The sequence below is a fragment of the Sus scrofa genome, chromosome 8 (assembly GCF_000003025.6).
Source record: "Sus scrofa isolate TJ Tabasco breed Duroc chromosome 8, Sscrofa11.1, whole genome shotgun sequence".
In the NCBI taxonomy this organism is placed as follows: domain Eukaryota; kingdom Metazoa; phylum Chordata; class Mammalia; order Artiodactyla; family Suidae; genus Sus; species Sus scrofa.
The window spans coordinates 37,841,761-37,865,996 of NC_010450.4; the positions used below are offsets into that span (position 1 = coordinate 37,841,761).

Below are 24,236 nucleotides of genomic sequence, written 5' to 3' on the forward strand. Positions count from 1 at the left end.
AAAACAAAACAAAACAAAAAAACAAAAATGCTGTATCTTTTAAAAATTAGTAGACAGGAGCTCCCTTCATGGCTCAGTGGTTAACGAACCCAACTAGGATCCATGAGGACACGGATTCGATCCCTGGTCTTGCTCAGGGACAGATACAGCGTTGCCATGAGCTATGGTGTAGGCTGCAGACACGGCTCAGATCCCAAGTTGCTTCAGCAGCGGCATAGACAGTGGCTGTAGCTCCACTGTGACCCCTCTCCTGGGAACTTCCATATGCCACAAGTGCAACCCTAAAAAAAGAAAAAAAAAATTAGTAGACAAACTCTTGTCCTCTTTAAAGCACTAACAAGACAATATACTGAGTGTTATTTCTAACTATCATCATGTAGAAAAGGTACAGATTACAAGCTTTACTTAAAGCTTGCACCTATATAACTCACCTCATGCTTCCCAAGACATTCCCTGAAAGGAAAAAATAGAATAAAAACATTATACATTCTTCAAAAAGAATATTTTTAAAGAACGCTAACTCTACTAGCTTTTTTTTATTAGAAATAAAAAACACTTATGGAAATAATAAGTGATTACAGAAAGGTTGCAGGATACAAAGTGAATATACCAAAGCCAACTGCTTCCTAGGTACCAGCAATGAACAAATGGAATTTGAAATTAACAGCACACCACCATTTATATTAGCTCACACAAAAATGAAATACTTAGGTATACATCTAAGAAAAATGCAAGATCTATATGAATAAAACAACAAAACACTGATGAAAGAAATAGAAGATCTGTATAAATGGAGAGATATTTCATGTTCATCTACAGAAAGGTATGATGTTGTTAAAATGTCACTTTTTCCCAATTTCATCTAGATTCAAAACAATTCTAATCAAAATCTCAGCAAGTTATTTTGTAGATATCAACAAACTGAGCAGTTCCTGCTGTGGCTCAGCAGGTTAAGGACCTGACATTGCCTCTGTGAGGATGTAGGTTGGATCCTTGCCTTTGTCCAGTGGGTTAAGGATTTGGCGCTGCCGTGAGCTGCAGGGTAGATCACAGATGTAGCTCAGATCTGGTGTTGCCAAGGCTGTGGTATAGGCTGGCAGCTAGAGCTGCTATTCGACTCCTGGTTGAGGACTCCCATATGCTGCAAGTGAGGCTGTAAAAAGAAAAAAAAAAAAAAAAAATCTAACAAAAAAACCCCAAACCAATTCTAAGGTCTATACGTAAAGACAAAAAAGTGTAGGATAGCCCAAAACAGTACTGAAGAACACAGGACTGACACTACCCAACTTTAAGACTGACTATAAAGCTACAGTGATCAAGTCAGTAAGGTACTGGTGAAAGAACAGACAAGTAGAGCAATGGAAGAATAGACAAATAGAGCAATGGAACAGAATTAGGCCCACACAAATATAGCCAATTGATCGCTGACAAAGGAGAAAGGCAATCAAATGGAGAAAGGACAGTCTTTTCAACAAATGGTGCTGGAATAAAGGGAGATCCACATGGAAAAAAGTATAAATGGACCTTATACTTTTCATAGCAGTTAGCTCAAAATCGATCACAGACCTAAATACGAAATGCAAAACTATAGAACATAGGAGAACAATCTAGCTGACCTTGGGTTTGGTGGTGGCTTTTTAAATATAACACCAGAAGCATGATCCACGAAAAAAAAAAAAGGTTAAGCTGGACTTCACTAAACCAAAAACATATGCTCTGCTCTGCCATAAACACTTAAAAAAGGGTTAAATGGTTAAATGAAAACACCTAAATGAAAAGACAAGCCACAGACTGGGAGATAACATTTGGAAAACACGTATCTGGTAAAGGACTTGTATCCAAAATACAAAAGTACACTTAAAACTCAACAATAACAAATCAAACAATCCAATTTTCAAAATGGGCAAGATTTGAACAGAGAACAGACACCTTACCAAAGAAGATATACCAATGGGAAATAAGCATAAGAAAAGATGCTCAATATCACATGCCTTTAGAGAACTGCCGATTAAAACAATAAGATACCATTACATGTATTAGAATGGCTAAAATCCAAAACACAGAAAGAGTATTTACTAGCAAAGATGGAAAACAACAGGAACTCTCAGTCACTGCTGGTGAGAATGCAAAATAATAGAGCCACTTCATTAGTCTGGCAATGTCTTACTTAGGTCAACACAGGCTTACCATATGGTTCAGTAACAGCACTCCTATTAATACTTACCAAATGAGTTGAAAACATCTGTCTACACAAAAACCTGCATATGAATGTTTAGAGCAGCTTTCTTCATAACTTGGAAACAACCAAAATGTCCTTCAATAGGTAAATGGCTAAACAAACTGTGGTATATACATACAACGGAATATTACTCAATAATAAAATGAGCTAACAAGCCATAAAAAGACATGGAGAAAACTTAAATGCATGTTAAGTACAATATGCTAAAAAAAAAAAAAAAAAAAAAAAAAGCTATATACTGTAGGATTCCAACTATAAGACATTTTGGAAAAGGTAAAACTATAGAGACAGTAAAAAGAGCAAGGGTTTTCAGGAGATTGAGGGGTAGGGAGGTGAGGAATGAACAAGTGTAAAAGAGGATGTTTTTAGGGCAGTGAAACTATTCTGTATGGTACTGAAATGGTAGATACATGAGATTTATGCATTTATCAAAACTCATGGACCATACAACTGAAAAGCAAACCCTAATGTAAACCACAGACTTCAGTTAATAATAATATGTCAATATCAGTTCCTTAACTGTAGAAAAAATCTAAGAAAGAAATTATATTACCTGGATAGTTCATGCGACAAGTAATATTCTTCAATATATACTTCATGATAATTTTGTTACATATGCCACTAAAAAATTATTATATCAGAATTAGAAGGAGCTTTATACGTGTTTTTACTTTTGAAACCGAGATAAAACTCATGTACCATAAAATTTATACTTTTAAAGGGTACAATTCCTCATTAATATAACAGCAATAATAGGGGAAACCACATGTAGGTGGCAAGATGATATGGGGACTTTTTATACTTTCTGTGCAATTTTTATGTAAACCAAAAAAATCATCTAAGAAGATAAAGTCTATTTAAAAAACAAATACATAAATATTTTCTTTCCCTTTTGAGGGACGGTTTAGAAATTGTCTTGTGATCCTATCCTGGCCAATGAAACGTGAAAGGAGCTCTACTCCAGGGCTTCTGGGAAAGGTTTCCTCACTCTTCAAATAAAGGAGAAAATGATGGTTGAAGGCATGAGCAGTTTCCATTTCTCCCTTTGGGAACTTCACTAACTCAATAGGAAGGTTATCAGAAGGGCAAATAGCCTGTGAGCAAAAGATGACACACTGAGGATAAAATGTAAAGACAGAACCTGGGCCCTTGATGCTGTATCATTGAATTAACCAGATTAACCAACCATGAAGTAGTTCTAGCTCCAGTCTAATTATGCAGGCATAAGTGTTACAATGTCACTTTTTTTTTTTAATTTTTTTTTTCTACATAATGTCGCTTTTTATTGAGGGTTTTTGTTACTTAAAGCCAAAGGCCCCCTAAATGAAACAGCACTCATTACAGGTACAAACAGTAATCAAAAGAAAATAGGAGTGGCTATTCTGACCCATCAAACTCTGGCTGGGGAAATGACTCAAAAAATGTATCTAGAGGAAGGTTTAAAGCAGTATGCAAAATATATGTGGAAAAGAATGAAACAGGGATTTCCCTTGTGGCCAGCAGGTTAAGGATTGGCATTGTTACTGCAGAAGCTCATGTCACTGCTGAACTTCCACATGACATGATTGTGGCCAAAAAAAAAAAAAAAAGAATGAGACAGAGAGACTACTTTACAGGGCAGGCCTGAAATAATGATGAACAATGAAAAAGGAGAGAAGGCGACTTAAGATACACTTTAAACTAGATCAAAAAAAATTTTTTTTAATCTAAAATTCTAATACTTACATAGGAATAGGAACTTGACATGGAGGACAAGGCAATGCAGTCTGAATAAATGCTGGTTCAGAAGGCTGTTCCCAAGGGCCTGTAGGCTGGTGCTACAAGTAAAATACATAATAATTTTAAGTCAGAGAGATTAAATCATGTGGCCATTATAAGAATCTAAGAAAATAGTTCCACACATCCTCTGCTCAAGCAGGTTGAAATTTTTTCAAGTAATCAACAAATTGTGCTTACTGAACTATTTTATTCCACCCTATCAGATTGTTCCCCTCTAACATATTTATATTAAAAATTGAGGCAGATTCCAGTTTTTAAATGACAGAACAAAGACAGAATAGCTTCCCTCATTTCTCATAAGTCAAAAGAATAAATCACAGAGCTGTAAAATCCAAATTCCAATAGACTGCAATCTCCATTATTTTGTTCACTGTTGTCTCCCTAGCACTTAGAAGAATGCTTAACACATAGTAAGGACTCAATAAATATTTGCTGAATGTGTGAATAAAATCTTTGAAGAAACCAAAAGATATTTATAACCCTAAACCACAATACGTGAAGACTCACAAACTCATCTGTATGATTACAGTATGACTATCACACCATACCTGTAAACATTTGTTTGTTTCTCTCCTTTCTTATACGATGAGTTTCTTAAAACAAAAGACCAAGTCTCATTTACCCTGTACCCCAGCACCTGTCACAACATTTAATACCCAGTAAGTACTTAATCACTGCTGTTGAATGACTAACTAAAAGTAAACAGAATCACAGAAATGCACTCTCTTAATAATATTGTTCCCTTACCTTGCCAGTTTGCTTTACTAATGCTTGATCATGACATGGAGCAGGACACAAGTGACCACACTTCTCCAAAACCTTTTGGCAAGGTTGATGACATGGAGGACAAGAGCCAAAGTGACAACGATGTTTCTCTTGACTTGCATGATGGCAAGTTGGTGGTCGGCTAAATCATCAAGTACAATTTTTTAAATTACTTTTGGTCACTGAACAATTATACCTAAAGTTCAATCAATATATATCTTCTGATTCCATACGGAATGAGATATTGTGAATATTAATATGTTAGAACATTAAAGCAAAACTGAAAACAGTAACAACATTAAAAATCAATACGAACTTCAATCTGTAAGACACCAGATGTAAATCTGGGCAGAGCTCTGTAACTAACCTGCACTGCTCTTTGCACTTGGGGGGTCTTGTGGTACGTTCTCGGCCACAGGGTACTGTCACCTTTGTGTTACCACAACTGCACTTCACATCTACGGTTTCTGGACAGGGATAACAACTACCTGAAAAAGAAAGTCTGGAACTTAGGGAGAAATTTCCTTAACTACCCAAATTCCCATCAATAGCAGAATCAATACATTTCATATATTCATACAACGGGATATTCTACAATGAGAATGAAGAAACTCTATCAGTGAGCCTCACACACATAACACTGAGCAAAAGAAATCAGACATCAACGTATAGAGCATATGATTCCTTTAACATAAAATAAATAGAAAAAACTAACCTACACTGTTTAAAATCAGGATAATGATTACAAAGAACATAAAAAGAGTTTGGAAATGCTGGTAACGTTGTTTAATGATCTGAGTTCTGGTTACATTGTTATGTTCATTCTGTAAAAAGCCATCAAGCTGTACGTTGACAATGTGAATGCTTTTCCATGTCTACATTGGTAATCTAATAAAAAGTTTTATAATTTTCTTCAAAATGTGCTCAAATTTCTGTCTACATAACAAATTTAACACATTACTCACTTGAAACTATATAAGCAACATGGAGCGAAGTCTTTAGAAAATCTCAAGTTAACAATAATCTTTTTGGCTTAGTTTCATACACACATCTATTCAAGCATATTATTTTTAGATAAACTCCCCAATAAGTAACTTCTCTCATCAGATTATTAACAAGTGCAATCAATTTAGAAAGACAAAATTCTAAAATCTCATTTCAGATTATAATTTCAAATACTTCTCTTCTAAACATTTCAAAAGGAAAAGTTTAGAGTTTTAGCTTTTTGTTAAGGGTTGGCAGAAATAGACAAAAACCAACTGAAAAAATTCTTTTTAAATGGGCTACAAAGTTCTCCCCAAGGCTTTGACATCATCTTTCCTAAGTGCTTTCTTCCCATTCTAGTTTTCCTAGTGAGGAAAGAAATAAGAAGGGAATAAAAAAGTCTTTAATTAAGGATTAAGTATCTCAAGAAATTGTTGCCTAGGCATCATGATCAAGTAAAATACTGAATATCAGTTAACCTGATAAAAAAATAGATTAATGGGAGTTCCTGTCGTAGCACGGCAGAAAGGAATCCAACTAGGAACTCGGGCTCGATCCCTGGCCCCACTCAGTGGGTTAAGGATCTGGTGTTGCCGTGGGCTATGGTGTAGGTTGCAGATGCAGCTCAGATTCTGCGCTGCCGTGGTTGTGCAGTAGGATGGCAGCCACAGCTCCGATCAGACCCATAGCCTGTGAACCTCCATAGGCTGAGGGTGTGGCCCTAAAAAAAAAGACAAAAAGACAAAAACAAATCAAAACAAAACAGATTAATGATGAAAAATAGTCGGACTAAAGCCTCTATAAGTTCAGAATAGTTTCCTAAAGCAAACAGAAGTTAAGAATTTAGATTCAAATAATGATGACAGAAAAACAGAGCAAAAAGTTCCAGAGGGAAAAAACATACACGTATTGTACCAAACTTGTATTCGAGAGTTTCAGTAAGTATAATTCAGTGAAGTGTTGTTTTAATGGTGAGGCAAGCCAAGTTATCCTGACTCACATGATCAAATTTTACTTTGATCTTTCCAAAAGAATGACTAGATGTCACATTTTTAAAAAGTTAAGAGCGACATTTATTCAGCATGTTATGCCGATTTCCAAGCTTAAAAACGGTAATTTTCATTGATCTTCAGCAATTCAAAGAGAAACTCATCAAACATAACCTTTCTGACACCCTAAACTATATCATCACTTTTCTTTTTTTTAAAATTAAATCTTGAGAACAATATGGGAAAACTTCTCTGAACAGTCTTCCTACTTAACTCATTACATGTAACTGTACAATATGACAGATAAATTAAAATAACTTTAGTTATAATGTTTTTTGAATGAAAAAGAAGCATACATTACAGAGTGTAACTACAGTAACCAGTGGGTCAACAGTCCAGTAATTCTAGAACCATAAACATAGAAGGCCTTTAAACTTAAAAGAACTATAAATTAAGTTTTTATATATTCATAGTACAAACATGCAGGTAATACCCTCTATGAATTACAGATTGATTATGAAGGTGTCTAAAATGATGGAAAATGATATAAAAAATGACTCTATATATCTTATGTAATATTAAACAGTGAGAGCTGCACAACAGTATCTTCACATACTTTCCATTAAGGTAAATTTCGTCAGGAGCTAATAACCTTCTTTTTTAAAAAATTAAACATTCTACCAAAAATAAATAAATAAATAATTGAACCTAGATCTGATCAAACCTCTAGTCCCAATAACAATTTATAGAAAATAGAGAGGAAAATGTCAAATAATATCAAAGAGATGCAATCCAAAAAATCAAGACTCTATGAAAGTAAAGCAACCTAGTTTTTTCAAGTGACAAAAGATAAAAGATGGAAAATTACATTTAAAAATGGAAATTACAGATTAAAAGATTTTAGAGACATTGATCAACTACAATGTCAAACTTGTTAGGTTTTTGAGTCATACAAACTAAAGTAAAAACTGAAGCTATTTATGAGACAACAAGATATGTGAACAACAGATATTTGTTGATATTGACAAACAGATTAACTATTTTCAGGTTAAGAGTCCATCTTTTAGAGATGAAGAATGAACTAAAAATTTAAGGGATTTGCTTCAAAATAATACAAGAGGGAGATAAGCATTCAACATTTCCACCCTAAGGATGATGCTTGCTGTAGTCTCTTTGCAGGTACTCTTTATTAAGTTAAGGATGCTGTCTTCTATTTCTAGTTATGTTTTCATCACATATGGATGTTGAATTTTATCAACTGTTTTTCAGACATTTACTAAGACGATCTCATTTCTCCTTTAATCTGCTGATATAGTAGAAGAATGTTATTAGATATACTAATCTTAAAACAGCTATACTTTTTTGCAATAAACCCAACTTAGTTATGACAGGTTAAGGTTTTGGATAGCTAACACTTTAGTACCAGACAGCTGGATCTGAGTGGCTAAAACTTCAATATTTTATAAACATGTTCCTGAGCCAGACTGGCCTGTAATTTTCTCTTACTTTCCTTGTAAAATGATATAATGGGCTTGGGCACATTCCCTTTTTTACATATATCTAATACTTTTAAAGAGTCTGAACTTATATATACTTTAAATGTTTATGTGTTCAAAATCATGTATAAAAATTAGCGAGGGCTGGTATTTTCTGTGTGAGAAAATTCTAAACTACTGATCCAGTTTCTTTGGTGATCATACAACTAGACAAGTTTTCTACTTAAAGTGAAGGTCATGTTTTAAAGTCTATGAGGCCCTAAACCTATGCTCCTTTATCCCATCTCTCTGACCTCATCTCCTTAAGCAACCCACTTCGGTCCTCCTTCAAAGCTCCTATCTCAGGACCTCTGCAGTCACACTCTGCTTCCCCCACGTCCGCAGGGCCTGATCCCTTACTCCTCTTAGGACGCCTTGCACATGTCCTCCCTCCAGAGTCCCGCCCTGACCACACTGTGTGACACGGTATACACTGTCCCCACTGGCACAATTTTAATTCTACTCTTTATTTTCTTTCTATGCTTGCCACTATCTGATATTCTATATTAATCCTATTACTTATTTGCAGTTTGTGGGGGAAGAACAAAAAATAAATTCCATAAAAGCCGGCATTTTGTCAAATTTTTCACTCATGTAATCCCAGTGCCTGGTACATAGTAGAACGCTCAAAAACACTTACTGAATGACTAACTTTAGAATGTTAATGAAATTCAAATTTAATGGATCAATGATATACTATGAATATAAAAGAAAATAAAATCCTTTTAGTGATGGTGAGAACTGAAAAGCTAATTCTAAACTTTATAATTTAAACACAATGACAAATCAGAGAACATCCACAGGGAAATGTCTATGGGGCTAATAGAATCTGCCACTTTTCCTAATGGGAAGGTAACATGGTATGATGAAAATATTATGAAAGTTTGTGTTCACATTCTGATCCTGCAAGTAGCTCTACGACCTTGGGCCAATAGTCTCTTTGCCGAATTCCTCATTATACAAAACAACAGCAATGCCATATACTTCTAAGATTTCTGAGAGGATTAAGACATTAAGTACACCGAGCATCCACCTAATCCCAAAGAAGACAGCAAAAAAACAATTCGTTCAGGTCATAATGGTACTAAGTCCAAACCTGAATCAGGACCTCTTACGTCCATTTTCTTTCCACTACCTTATACTATCTTTTAATAGATTCCATTCCATACCAATATACTTCACATGAATAAAGTTAACTCAGTTTTCAATGTCTATAACTTAGGAATTCCTGAAACCTTTTCAGCTGATCTGTAAAATTTCATATGAATAGAACTTCTCAGAAGCTGTGTGATAAGTGATATCACAATAGATTGAAGGCAGAGATCACAAAAGATATGTGAATCCAGCCATCTTCTATTAAGCTAGACAGTAAAGACATTTGAAAAAATATAAAACAATACCATTCTTCTCCCTAAATTTTTTTTCAGAGAAGAGTTATTTTTCACAAAAAAGTTACTGTATTAAGATGAATTAGGTTGCTACTATTTTCAACAAAAAAAAAAGTATTATTACATTTTAATTTAACTTCAAATACAATAAATATCAATAGGTATAACCCACACTAACAAAAGCTCTTTGGGTCCAAAAAGAGGGTAAAGGGGCCCTGAGACAAAAAAAAACTTGAGGAGTTCCCGTCGAGGCTCAGCAGAAACAAATCTGACTAGGATCCATGAGGATGCAGGTTCAACCCCTGGCCTCGCTCAGTGGTTTAAGGATCTGGCATTGCTGTGAGCCACAGATGTGGCTCAGATCCCATGCTGCTATGCCTGTGGCATAGGCCAGTGGCTACAGCTCCAATTCAACCTTAGCCTGGGAACCTCCACATGCTGTGTGTGTGGCTCTAAAAAGACCAAAAAAAAAAAAAAAAATCCACTGGTTAGAATATATCTAATCCCTTATTAGACTTAATTCTATATAAATGTCCAAAATTCAAAATAATACTAAAAAACCTAAGAACATATTAATTAATTTTAAAACTAGGTGCAGAAGGCTGGGAAAAAGTAAGAAAACAATATGGTATTATTAAAAGAACAAAAGTTTATATTCAGAAGGCCTGCACTCAAATCTTGGCTATACTGCTTTACCAGACATTTCTCTCAAGTAAGTCACTGACTCTTCTTTATCTTAAATTTTCTCATCCATAAAATAAGGATACTGGCAACTGCTCTAACTTCTCAAGATGTCAAGAGTAAGATAATAAATGTGAAAGCTCTCTATCAACTATAAAGCACTATGTAAATAGAAACATAAAATTACAGCTATTGTTAAATTTTACCTCTATGGCAGACAGATGGACACTTATGGTTTCTACATCCTAAAGTCCGTCCACAGTTTTGATCACAAGGTGGACAGTTTCCAGGGCAACACTGAAGGGAAAGCAATATATAAAGAACAGGTAATTTGAAAAACATACATAATTATGAATGCCATTACTAGTTATTCACAGACCTTAGGGAAATCAAAAGATAGTTCTTTTCACTATAAAAATAAAAGTATTCAAGATACAAAATACAAAGTATTCTTGTGTAGACTATCTTGTACTAAGTATAAAGTTTAATAGATAATGACCTAATTCAGTAAAATCAAGCTAAATTTTCTTGCCCCTTAGTTATATTCTATGACTTAAAATAGTTCACAAAGATAGTTTCTCTTCTACTTGTCTAAGCAGAGACTGACAACATTAACCATAGGAAGGATATGGCCAAATCCCACAGTCAATTCAGGTGAACAATCTGGCTATTTTTAAAATACAATGACAATAAAACCAGTTCAATGTATAGGTTAATTTTCAGCGACTTTCTATCCATAATCAGAGACTAACTAAAGGAAAGAAGCAGAGATGGGCTATTTGCTCCTAGCTTTATTTTGTCATTTCTCTATTCCCAATCTGTGAGAAATACAGCTGTCTAGGACCTGTCTTTATTTTCATCCACGAACAGAAGGCAACTACATAAATTCCATATGGCCACTCTCACTGCTTGACTTCTCACATATCCAAACTATGGAAAGGAAATACAGGCTACAACTGTCTTAAAGAAACTTAGGTTTGTAACCTACTTAAGAACAAGTTCCCTTGTTTAAAAATAGCTCAAAACAAAACACACATTATTGGAAGGCAGTTAAAAGTCAAAATAGTTCATTCAATTAGGCAAATATTTACCACATAATGCTACATGCCTATCATTTTCACAGTAGCAGTGAGGAAAAAGAAGGTTAGTGATCCATGATGTGAATAAGATTTCAACGTTTGTCTCTCAATAATGACCAGATTTACTCTCCCGTCTTAAACTAGAAAATCAGGTAAAATATATGAAATAACAGTTTTCAGACATTGGAAATTAAGCAGGACAAGACAGAAAGCCCTATAAGGAGAGAAGCAAACAAAGTAAGTCCTATGATGGCGCAGGCTTAGACCTAGAGGTTTCCAGGCTACAGCACAGGAAGAAAGATTAAAGCAGAGTCCAGTGATCTCACCAAGTTGAGGAAACAAAGTTCATAGTTTAGGGAGGCCCATGTGGTTAGAATTTGTAGAGAAGTAGTAGCACAAAATATAAAGTTCACAATGTTTAGAAACCAATCAAAAGTCTCCCAACAGGAAAGAATAATCCAAAAGGAAAAGAAAAATCAATCAATAGAAATAGACCCAGAAATGACATATGATAGAATTAGTAGACAAGGACATTAAACTAGGTATTTGAAGTATAGCCCATCCACATATCCAAGAAGAGAGAGGATAGCATGAGCATGCAAATGACAGACATGAAAGATAACAAAAAAGACACAACTCCAAGCCTCAAAGATGAAAAAAATACTGTCGGAGATGAAAAAACACAGGATGGGATAAACAATAGGATTAGACAATGCAAAAGAAAATTAGTGAATCTGAAGACAAAGCAACATAAGCTAACTGAAAATACGAAAATTAAAAAGACTAAATAAAAAGGAACCATCAGTGGTCTATGGGACTTCAAGCAGCATGACATACTCATTACTGGAGTCTAAGAAGGCAATAGGTGGGGGGGAAATATCTGAACAAATAAAGACTGAAAATTTCACAAATTTGATAAAAACTACAAACAGACCAAGAAGCTCAATAAAAACTGAGCTAAAGAGACATGAAGAAAGCTAAACAATGGAACACCACAAATAATCTGCTAAAAACTAATGATAAAGAGAAAAATCTTTAAAAAGAGCCAAAGAAAAAAGACACCTTACATATGGAGGGATAAGGATAACAAAGATAATGGAGCAACATGTTTCAAGCATGGGGGAAAAACTGCTAAACTAAAATTCTACAGTAAAAAATATTTTTCACAAACAAAGGCTAAAGATAGTTTACACAAGTTGAAAGAATTCATGACCAGGGCAACAAGAAATGTTAGAGGAGGTCCTTCAGATAAAAGAAAATAAACCAGACAGAAATGTGAATCTATATTAAGATGAAAAGCACCAAAAATCATGATGAATTTGATGACAAACATAAAAGACTATTTTTACTTTTCAAACTCTTTAAAAAGTACCTGTTTAAAGCAAAAAAAAAAAAAAAAATTTGTAAAATACATGGGTATAAAGTGCGTAAGAACTGAATAAAGGAATTAAATGGAATCACTGAAAAACAATGAATCAAACAGAAGACACAAGAAGAGGGGAAAGATAGCCCCCCCCAAAAAAACAGATGGGCAAACAGAAAATAAATCACAAAATAATTTAAATCCAACCATTTTCTTAAAGATCACAATAGGAGTTCCTGTTGTGGCTCAGTGGTTAAGGAACCTGACTAGTATTCATGAGGACAGGGGTTCAAACCTTGGCACCACTCAGTGGATTAAGGATCCAGTGTTGACGTGAGCTGTGGTGTAGATCTCAGATGCGGCTCAGAGTTGCTGTGGCTGTGGTGTAGGCCGGCAGCTACAGCTCCAATTCAACCCCTAGCTTGGGAACGTCCACATGCTACAGGTATGGCCCTAAAAAGACAGAAGACAAAAAAAAAAAAAACAAAAAAAAAAAAACAAAAAAATCACCATAAATGTAAACCATCTACACCCAAACTAAATGACAAAGACTGGATAAAATAAAACTATTAACTAAATGCTGTCTATAAGAAATCTACTTTAGTCTATGGCCACACCACCCTGAACCCTGATCTTGTCTGATCTCAGAAGCTAAACAATCAGGCCTGGTTAGTATTTGGATGAGAGAAATCCACTTTAAATATAACAATATGAGTAAGTTAAAAGTAAAAGAATAGAAAAGATATACCATACCGACACTAAGCAAAACAAAGTTGAAACTACTATATTTAATAGATAAGAACGAGGAAATCTTACCAGAGATAAAGAAATAATTCATAACGACAAAAAGGACTCAAAAAAACACACAAATCTACAGACTTAAAATACTCCAGTTGACCTTATTCTGAATCAAGTTTCTAAAAATAAGATTTGAACAACAGAAGTTAAGCCTCTACTACACCAAAAGAACTATCATTAACACTGCTATGATGTTTTAAAGTCGAGGAACAGAAACAGCAAGAACCAAGCTGAAAGAATTATGCACAGGATAAAGAGACTTTTGTTATTTAAAGCCTTGGTAAGATTTCCCGCTAATATAAAGAATAATCTAGAATATTTATCATTAGGAATTAATATGCACATGGAAAGCAAAGAACATGCCAGAATATTTGAGGCACAGGTCAAGAATGCACTTCTTATGGGCCCAAAAAGAAAAAATTCTAGAGGAATTTTTAAATCAGTTTTCCAAGCTTATTACCTTTCTCCTACACTGATGCTTCTGACAGTCTCGCATCTTAACACACTTTGTCTCACAAAGATAAGGTTTATGACATGGCATTCGTTTTGTATGCTTTCCACAGCGACAATGCTTTTCCACTTCCTGGAAGAATCAAATAAATGTTATGAAAACTGACTTTTGTTGACATGATTTTTTTCACATTGTAATTTCATAATTAGTAAAAAATGAAAGAGAAAAGTTTTAAGAGTCTTTTGTACAAAATGCCTTTAAAAAAAAAACAAAGCTAAATTTCCTAAGACATTTGTTTGTATCTTACTTTGTTCCGAAAAGACTTCATAGAATCCCCATTATTAAATTTAGTAAAAATTCTGGCATTCAATAGTAAAACAATATGACACACTAAAATCCCTTTTATCTAGTTACACCATAACATCTACACATCTCTTTTCAAAAAAAAAGAAAGAAATAAAGAAAATTGGATTATCTAACAGTACATCAAAATCAAAACAACATTTGGGCATTTTTTCTCCCATCATCACTAGGCCTAATTCATCATTGTTTTGAATGCCTCCTGGGAACAAATAAGCCAACAATAATCCATAAAAAATGACAACATTTAAACTTCTACCAAGCAAAACAAAAAAGGGTAATTTCAGATTTAATTGCTGGCATACTCTCCCACTTCTTCATCCTAAATACTAGATCATGATATAAATATTTATGAAAACAATTACGAAGCAATTCCATTTGAGGTATTACGGTAGATAGCTCTTAAAAGTAATTATTACAGGAGATGACTAACTTGTCTACATGTTTCACAAGGTCCTCGGTGACAACGCTGTGAACATCTATGGATTCCACATTCAAGAACTTTGTCACAACTATCTCCACAAGTTGGTACATCTTCTGTACAAGGCAAAGAAAACTCTAGAAGCAGAGAAAAACTCTGTATTAATAATAATACACATTATTATAAAGTAATAATAATGTGCCATGGTCTTTGGGTTCCCTAGAGAATGACAGCTCTTTCACGCTATGAATTTTGGCATATACATAATTATTGGAAAAAGTGAACTTTAATGAAAATAATCCCTAATATTTGTGATGTTTATGCTTTTTAAAAAGAATTCAACACATGACAAGTTACCATATTCAATAAGCACATTTTTATGAGCTATGTCAGAAATTCTTTTCTAAAGAAATAAGATCATGAAGAATTACATATAGAATAAAAAAAAAAAAAAAATTGGGAGTTACCATCTTGGCTCAGCAGTAACAAACCCAACTAGTATCATAAAGACATGGGTTCAATCTCTGGCCTTGCTCAGTGGGTTAAGGACTGGGTATTGCCATGAGCTGTGGTGTAGGTTGCAGACATGGCTTGGATCCCAGGTTACTATTGCTGTGGCCAGCAGTTGCAGCTCCAATTTGATCCCTAGCCTGGGAACTTGCATATGCCTTGGGTGAGGCCCTAAAAAGACAAAAAAAAAAACACAAAACCTCTAAATAACCTCATAGGCTAGGGAAAAAAAAAAATCCAGACTTAAAATATTATGAAACCGGAGTTCCCATAATGGCATGGTGGATGAAGAATCTAACTACAGCGGCTTGAGTCACAGGTTCTACAGGTTCAATTCCTGGTCTTGCATAGTGGGTTAAAAGATCCGGCATCACCGCAGCTGCTGCATAGGTTGCAGCTATGGCTCGGGTTTAATCCCTGGCCCAGGAACTTCCATATGCCATGGGTGTGGGAATAAAAATGAAAAAAGAAAATTATGAAACTGACCTTTAACATAAACATATTATGACAAATAATGGCAATAATCTTAACAACTGTGTGTGCTGTATTGATGCAGAGTCAAGAAAGGAAACTTGAACCGCAACACTTCTATGCCTTTATCTCAAAGTAGCCAGAAACTAAATTCACCTGTAACCTAATACACATTAATGACAGTAGTTTATGATTATTAGTATGTGTTGGGCAATACACTGAGTATTTTCTGTGCATTTTATCATTTACTTCTCACAATTATAAAGAAAGTACTATTACTGTTCGTATTTAACTTGAGGAAACTGTAGTTCATAAAAGTGGGGATGTGGACCTAGATTTGCCTGAATCCAAAATCCAAGTTCTTTTTTTTTTTTTTTTTTTTTTTTTGTCTTTTTGCCTTTCTAGGGCCGCTCCCGTGGCATATGGAGGTTCCCAGGCTAGGGATCAAATCGGAGCTGTAGATGCCAGCCTATGCCAGAGCCACAGCAAAGCGGGACCTGAGCCACGTCTGCAACCTACACCATAGCTCACAGCAACGCCAGATCCTTAACCCACTGAGCAAGGCCAGGGATCGAACGCGCAACCTCATGGTTCCTAGTTGGATTCGTTAATCACTGAGCCACAACAGGAACTCCCAAAATCCAAGTTCTTAATCCACTATGCTACATCGTTCTCTCATTCAAATGTATGGAATCTGATATCAAATCTGTATTATTATTATTGAAACTACATTACAAGCTCCCAGAGAAATCTAATTTAATTGGAAAGTACTCTAATTAGCATGATAAATAATCATAATCTCATGAAAGGTTTAAAAAGAAGTCTTACTTGACTTCTGACATGGACAGAACCTTTTCCCAGATCGGGGACAATCTCCACAAGCACCTACATGGCAGACTTGTTCACATGTATGATTACGACATGATAGTGTTTTCCCACATACCTGAAATAAAACACAATAAGCAATAGCTAAAGACCTAAAGTTAACAAAAGACTAGGTAACACGACATAATCCTTTCTCAATTGCAAATAAGCAATTTCTCTTGTTCCTCATATTATTATGCTTTATATCTTACACAGGTGTCTTACATATACGCATAAGTGTATATAGACACATTACTTATGCACCAAAAAGTACATTTTCTAATATAGTAAAGAAAAAAGAACATATCGTTTCGTACGGCCATCCACCAAAGATTTCCGAATGGTACTAAAACCATGCCAATTCTAAGACAATCTACAGTGCCAATCCTACCTCCTCAATTGGATTAATTCAAGGTGAGGGAGGGCTAGCAAAAAAAAAAAAAAAAGTACACATGTACTAAACCTGAAATTCAAAAAATAGCTGTTAGTTTGAGAAAAAAATTTTCCCCATAATTAAAATATTACATTGAAAAAGCTTCCTAAAACATGACTATAATTCATCTGAATTGCTAGTCTTCCTCTTTCATCCAACTAAATCTAACTGGCATTTCTAATTGTTTGTGCTTCTTTACAATTTAGCACCCACTCCTCAAAGTATATATATATATATACTTACTTGATCACAGTGCCACAGTGGACTTGCACAACTTCTTTCAGCTACTTGTTTGCCGCAGACACACTTTTGTCTGCTAACTCTTGGACACGGCGGACAACTTCCTAAAATCAAAATGGTAAGTTAGGATGGAGCATTATTAGAAAGGCAACTGAGACTGCTCTGACGTTTGCTTAAGGCAGGAACACCTAACAGGTATGACCTTTTACCTGCATGACAAGGATTTTCACATTTATGCTGTCCACAAAGCAATTTCCGCCCACATGGCAGCTGACAGGACCATTCTTTAGCACTACACCGGCGAGGGATAGGTTTTGCTTTCTTACAGTAACAAGTGGTTGTGACCATTTTTGGACAAGGGGGGCAGGGACCTAGAATCCAATGAAAGGAAAAAAAAAATCAGAGTCAAAAGTTAAAATTTTCAGCTCCTACCCCTATCAGTAATTTCTAAAGCTTTCTTTACGGACACTTCCTAAAGAGGCAATCCCCGTCAATATTTTCTTATATAAACTTAAGCGCTGAGTTCAACTTCTGCCATTTTTTTGCTTTGACATAAGAAGAAACGACCTTCCACAAACGATTAGAAACAGAGTCGATAACTCACCTGGATGGCAGAGGAGTAAACACTTATGGCCACAAGGAGGTTTAAAATCTCTCTCGCATACTTGGCCGCATGAATGAGGTACAAGCCATGGATCTAAAGGTGGATCTTCCACTTTTCCACAATAGCAATAATACCTACTAGGTGTGTCAGATCGTCTGTATTCAAACCTACATTTTGGACTACAAAGAGGAATGAAATTACTCAAGTTAATTTCACCTACAAAAGTGACATGAGACAGGAATATAAGTATACTTAATAATGGAGTACATACAATCAGCTTTATGTTAATGTAACCTCTGCTCCCTCATGATGTTTGTAAGAAATAAGATCTTACTGAAATTGATTTCAACCATTTATAACAGCTCTGTCCAAAAATTTCCTGAGATGATCGAAGTTCTCCATACCTTCCATGCTCAACACAGTAGCCATTAGCCACACGGGACTAGCGAGGACCTAAAATGTGGCTAATACGGAAAACAGAGGAAGGAACAATTTTCTATTTTATAACTTTTAAAAATTTAAATAACTACATGTAGCTAGCTGCTACTGTATTAAACAACACATGTCTAGAATACAGCTACAAAAAGAAAGCAGTATTAGCTTTCTACTAACCATCTGAATTTTATTCTTGATATATATTCATTTCAATCATATAAAGCTCAATGTTTTAAGTCTGGTTGGGTGTTCTACAAATAAGCAAAACATATTAGCAACAGCAAGCAGAAGAGAGAAATTAGGTTATAGGAAGGTAGTACAGCAGCAGGATATATGACCTACAATCTAGAATTAAGGAGGAAAGTATATGAAAACATATAAAAGAATTTCCTATTTTTCAACATCTAATACAAAATAGATATATTTCAAATGTGCCCAAGTCAAAGAAAAGTTCAAACACTATTTCATATTCTCTGCTAAAGCAGAAAATTTTTCACCTAGCAAGTGCTAATATTCAGCTCTATCAAATTCATCACAGATCACTTCATTCTCAAAAGATCCTCTAATCCTACATCCCCTAATCCTCTAATCCCCAAATGAGTAGTTAGTATACTATATTAGAAAAAGTTCACATCATCATTTAAATTTCTTTTGTTATCATATACAATATATTTTCATTCTCCTGAGAACATGTTCTGTTTCCAAATAAACACATATTCAGAAAAACACAAATTATTATAAACAAAATTATTTATTTGTTCTTATAATTAAAAATCAAAAACAAAATACCTTGTCTCATCCAGAATAAAAAAAAAATGGAATTCTGCTGGAAAAGTTAAAATTTCCTTTACTAAGAAAAATTACTGGAGTTCCCATCGTGGCACAGTGGTTAACGAATCCGACTAGGAACCATGAGGTTGCGGGTTCGGTCCCTGCCCTTGCTCAGTGGGTTAACGATCCGGCGTTGCCGTGAGCTGTAGTGTAGGTTGCAGACAAGGCTCGGATCCCGCGTTGCTGTGGCTCTGGGGTAGGCCGGTGGCTACAGCTCCGATTCAACCCCTAGCCTGGGAACCTCCACATGCCGCGGGAGCGGCCCAAGAAATAGCAAAACAACAACAACAACAACAACAAAAAAGACAAAAGACAAAAAAAAAAAAAAAAAAAAAAGAAAAATTACTAAACTTAGACACAAGTCCTAAGAAGCAACTCATTACACCTTAAAACTATCCATCAACATTGAGATTGAATTGTTCCAGGAGACTGGGGGAGGTGAAGGCAACAGGTGCACATGCATGAGCTTTACTGAAAATTATGGCATGGTAACAATGAAATATAACTATGCCACATCTCATTTATACACAAGCAACAGTTTAGCAGAAAGCTGTCCATTTTAAATGTTTAATTTCCACAAAACAACTAATTTTAAAACATTAAGGAGTTCCCACTGTGGCTCAGCAGTAACCGATTACCATCTATGAGGATGTGGATTCAATCCCTGGCCCCACTCAGTGGGTTACAGATCCTGCGTTGCTGCAAGCTGCAGTGAAAGTCACAGACTTGGCTCAGCTGGGATTTGGCACTGTTGTGGCTGTCACGTATGCCGGCACCTGACACTCCACTTCAACCCCTACCCTGGGAACTTTCATGTGCCATGGGTGCAGCCAAGAAAAGAAATAAACTATTAACATTTTTATCAAATTCTACCTTCATTTTGATGATTGAACAAAATATGTCCTTAACCAGGACAGCCATTTCTTTCTTTCTGAAAAAACGTAAAATATGGAATGCCAGGATTGCTACACATTTGACTGAATTTTTTGTTCCTTTTAAATCTAGAAGTCGTAGTTCACTCCTCTATTAGCTGGTATTTTCTACCCCTATGGCAAAATGACTACATAAAATACAAGTGAGAACAGCAAGAGTGAGAAAAAGCACAAGAAAAGTTTAAATCTCTAAAATTAAGCCAGAATGTCTAAGTCTGTACCTATTAAACACTAAAATTCTTTCACAAATAAATAATTTATAGTACCAAAAAAACAGACTTTGAAAAATAAACTTTTTCAGAGAAGCTAATATTCAAGAGAAAAATGTATCTCAAAGTAATATTATGGAGTTCCCCTTGTGGCTCACAGTTGATAAACCAAACCAGGATCCACGAGAATGAAGGTTCAATCCCTGGCTCTGCTCAGTGGGTTGGGGATCTGGCGTTGCTGTGAGCTGTGGTGTAGGTCATAGATGTGGCTTGGATCCTGCATTGCTGTGGCTGTGATGTAGGCCAGCAGCTGTAGCTTCAAATTCGATGCCTAGCCTGTGAGCTTCCATTTGATGCGGGTACGGCCCTAAAAAGCAAAAAAATAAAAAATAAAAGTAATACCATAAGACAAACCTCAGAAAAACAGAAAAAGAACTGAATTTAGATATCAGGAAACCTCGTCTACAAATTCTGGCTCTTCTTAAAAATAAGAGAAGTCTAAACACATCATTTTGCTTTAATTAACTTCAATATCCCTTTTGGTAACATGGCAATGAAACCTATCACAGATGGCAGAGAAAAAAGTTTGCAAAGCAGTACATTTAAAATGTTTTTAAAAACTATACTATCACAATTTTACAAATGTATTAGTATTTATGGTAGTAAGAAGTCTAATGTGGATCCATATTTTCTGAAGCCTGGATCTTATACATTTTGGGAGCCTCTGTTAAAAAAAGACCATAAAATTACAAATATAAAATTCATAAAAGGGAATATCTGTGTGAACCCAGAGTCCCTAAAGTTTATCCTTCATTATATTGACAGTAAATCTACCCTCTGGGTTGCCAGTATGGATATATTTTTTATTGTCTTTCTTTAGCAGAAATAAAAAATTTCCACTACCCAACTTTTCCTGGAAATATAACAAAAGTTCAAGATGAAATAATCACCAGTAAGACAAACTAACCTAATAAATGTAGAAAGAGGATAACATTGGTAAGCCTATTATCAAAATATAGATGAGAGTCCTATACAATGTGATACTAATACATACTAATAGGAATTCCTGAGAGAAGTACCAGAATTATGATGGATTCTAGTCCTAAAGAAATGAAAGTTCTTTAAAAAGGACAACTAAGGAGTTGTTTTGCAGGGGGGAAAAAACATTAATAAATCATTAGTCTGAATGATTTATTAGTTATCAAAAGGAATTAGTAGTTATACAAATTAGGAGGTGGGGATTACAAGGTCTCATATTTTCACAAACCAAATGACTAAGGCCAAGCATGAATACTGATACTGCCAATAAAGGAACTTAGGAGCCACCATTTTCATTTATTTTACAACTAAACATTCCAACTAAATTAAGACTTACCAAGGCCAGGGATAATCTCTCTTTCCAAAATCATCATCCGTCAAAGGAGAAGATACCAGAAACTGGCTGTCTTTAGCCCACTTCTGGATACAGGGCATGTGAAATATACAGAAACAACCTGAACAACTCCAAACCTAACATAAACATATCAGAAATTAACAAGTATGCAATTATTTTTCTGTGATAATTCCATAATACTATAAAATAATCACCACACTTTGCCAAGGTGGAGTGGGGAGAGAGTGGGATAGACTGGGAGTTTGGGGTTAGTAGGTGCAAACTATTACATTTATAATGGATAAGCAATAAGGTCCTACTGGATAACACAGGGAACTATATCCAATCTCCTGGGATAGACCAATGATGGAAAACAATATAAAAAAAGAATGTATCTACATGTATGCCTGAGTCACTTTGCTGTACAGCAGAAACTGGCACTTTATAAATCAACTATACTTTAATAAAATAAAATACATGAACCCCCTTTAAAAAAATAAAGAAAAATATACACCACACTAAACTATTTCAAGAGCTACCTAAGGATTAAAGAAATTTTCCTTTTCGTGTAATAGAAAAGAAGTCCTTTTTAAAAATTAATTTACATGTAGAATATTTTAAAGAAAATTAGTATTAATCATCTAGATTTATTCAGCTAGAACATTCTAGACAGTCTGTAATTTTTTGGTATATATTTTAAACCTAAAAAAAATGAGGTCATACCGTACTGATTAATATGTAACTTTACAGCATTTTAACATAGTATAAAGAAAGGAGTTCCCTTCATGGCGCAGTGGAAACGAATCCGACTAGGAACCATGAGGTTGTGGGTTTGATCCCTGGCCTTGCTCAGTGGGTTAAGGATCCAGCATTGCCATGAGCTGTGGTGCAGGTTGCAGACGCAGCTCGGATCTGGCATTGCTGTGGCTGTAGCACAGGCTGGTGGCAACAGGTGGGATTATACCCCTAGCTTGGGAACCTCCATATGCTGTGGGTGCAGCCCTCAAAAAATAAATACATAAATAAACAAAAAAATCCATAGTATAAGCATTTACCCTTACCAGATGTGTTCAAATAACATGATATTGATTGCTGTATAATAGATACTTTGTTGATTTACCACCATAATTTAATTTCTGGTTGCTAGACACTTAGGTTATTTCTAATTATAAATAGCACCACGAAGAGATTCTTAAACACAAATATGTACATATAATCTCTGTGTTGCCCTCTTGTTATATACAACCTATTTAATGCTAAATTCTAAAAATTAGATGAGTAAAAAACTTTGGAACGTATATATGCAATTTAAAAGCTTAAGGAGTAACAGTAAATTTATGTTTTAAACCATCCAACACTTTGCTACACCTGACAAAAATCAGTTCTCTTTTAGTCATAACATTTTGCAGCTGTTTCAAATCAGACAGGGAGCATACTACATAAGCTGGCAAGAACACTGAAAAAAAAGAGCCAGCTTCTCAGTCTGAGTTCTCCCCTAGAGCAGTACCTGAGAAAAGAACTGGGATGCAGAAGAGGACAAGATACGGAAAAGAAAAGGCCTATAAACTGTTGTATTGTTGAGCTGATTACAGCCAAGGGCCAAAGCTCAGTCCTGCTAGGGATGCTCTGAAGAACCAGGTAGAACATGCCTAGGACTACCCCCGCCCCAGCCGCTAACGAAGAGGGAGGCTGGGGCACTCATCCCCCAATTCCCTATGGTGGGATGCTGCCCCAAGGGACATTAACTCTGCTGTGCTTCCTCACTACACCCACATACTGGCTGAGTTAGTGCCCAAGAAGAAAGCACTGGGGTAGGAAAAAAAAAAAAATCCACATACAAGTGTTTAAGGTGGGAATGTATCCTCAGGCAGAGCCTATTCATCCACTGCAGCTCAAGTCAGTAAGACAATCAGATGTGACCCAGGGCACCAGAGGCACCTGCATCCACCATGCTATCCTATCCGACATAGGCTACATTCCTGATTCACTATACATGACCAACCTATTTCACATGTGAGCAGCATTTCTCTAGACAATGCTGACATAAGAGCATTTATCTGAGGTCTGAACGATGAGTCTATTCATTTCGGTCATCACTTCCCCTTAACTGCTTTATTAATGCCCATTACAGATATATAACTTCATCATTAGGCCATAGTGTCTCTAAGTACCTGAGTTATCTCTGAATCCATCTCTCCCCATTAACCCTAGCCACGTTCCACGGTGCCCTCCATGCAAGAGACATTCACTAAGAAACCATAAATGTCACTGCTAGGTTTTACTTCCTAGCAGAGAGCATATCTATCTTTTTTAAACCTGCTGAAAGTACTGAAATATAGTTTATTTAACATTCCAGTATTTGTGGAAATCTATAAAGCACAGATGCTAAAAGTGCATTATCAAATTGACAAATGCATTGAAACTAAAAATACTTGCTTCAGTTATATTAATAGTGCTAAAAATATTGATTGCTCGTTTAGAGGTATTTTTCTTTTAATTACAG

The 24,236-nt window shown here is 35.4% G+C and overlaps 1 protein-coding gene across 6 annotated transcripts in view; it reads right to left on the reverse strand.

Annotated features, from left to right (window-relative positions):
- Positions 1–24,236, reverse strand: part of NFXL1 (nuclear transcription factor, X-box binding like 1) — a 63,205-nt gene that overhangs the window by 29,383 nt on the left and 9,586 nt on the right. For all 6 annotated transcript variants that reach the window (XM_021100578.1, XM_021100583.1, XM_021100582.1 and 3 more), the window contains 12 exons: positions 21,737–21,870; positions 17,955–18,133; positions 17,560–17,721; positions 17,354–17,454; positions 16,642–16,756; positions 14,845–14,969; positions 14,061–14,183; positions 10,567–10,657; positions 5,151–5,271; positions 4,766–4,925; positions 3,965–4,056; positions 432–453 (listed from right to left, as the gene is read on the reverse strand). In XM_021100578.1, the coding sequence (XP_020956237.1) occupies positions 432–453; positions 3,965–4,056; positions 4,766–4,925; positions 5,151–5,271; positions 10,567–10,657; positions 14,061–14,183; positions 14,845–14,969; positions 16,642–16,756; positions 17,354–17,454; positions 17,560–17,721; positions 17,955–18,133; positions 21,737–21,870 (1,425 nt within the window). The remainder of the gene's footprint in view (positions 1–431; positions 454–3,964; positions 4,057–4,765; positions 4,926–5,150; positions 5,272–10,566; positions 10,658–14,060; positions 14,184–14,844; positions 14,970–16,641; positions 16,757–17,353; positions 17,455–17,559; positions 17,722–17,954; positions 18,134–21,736; positions 21,871–24,236) is intronic.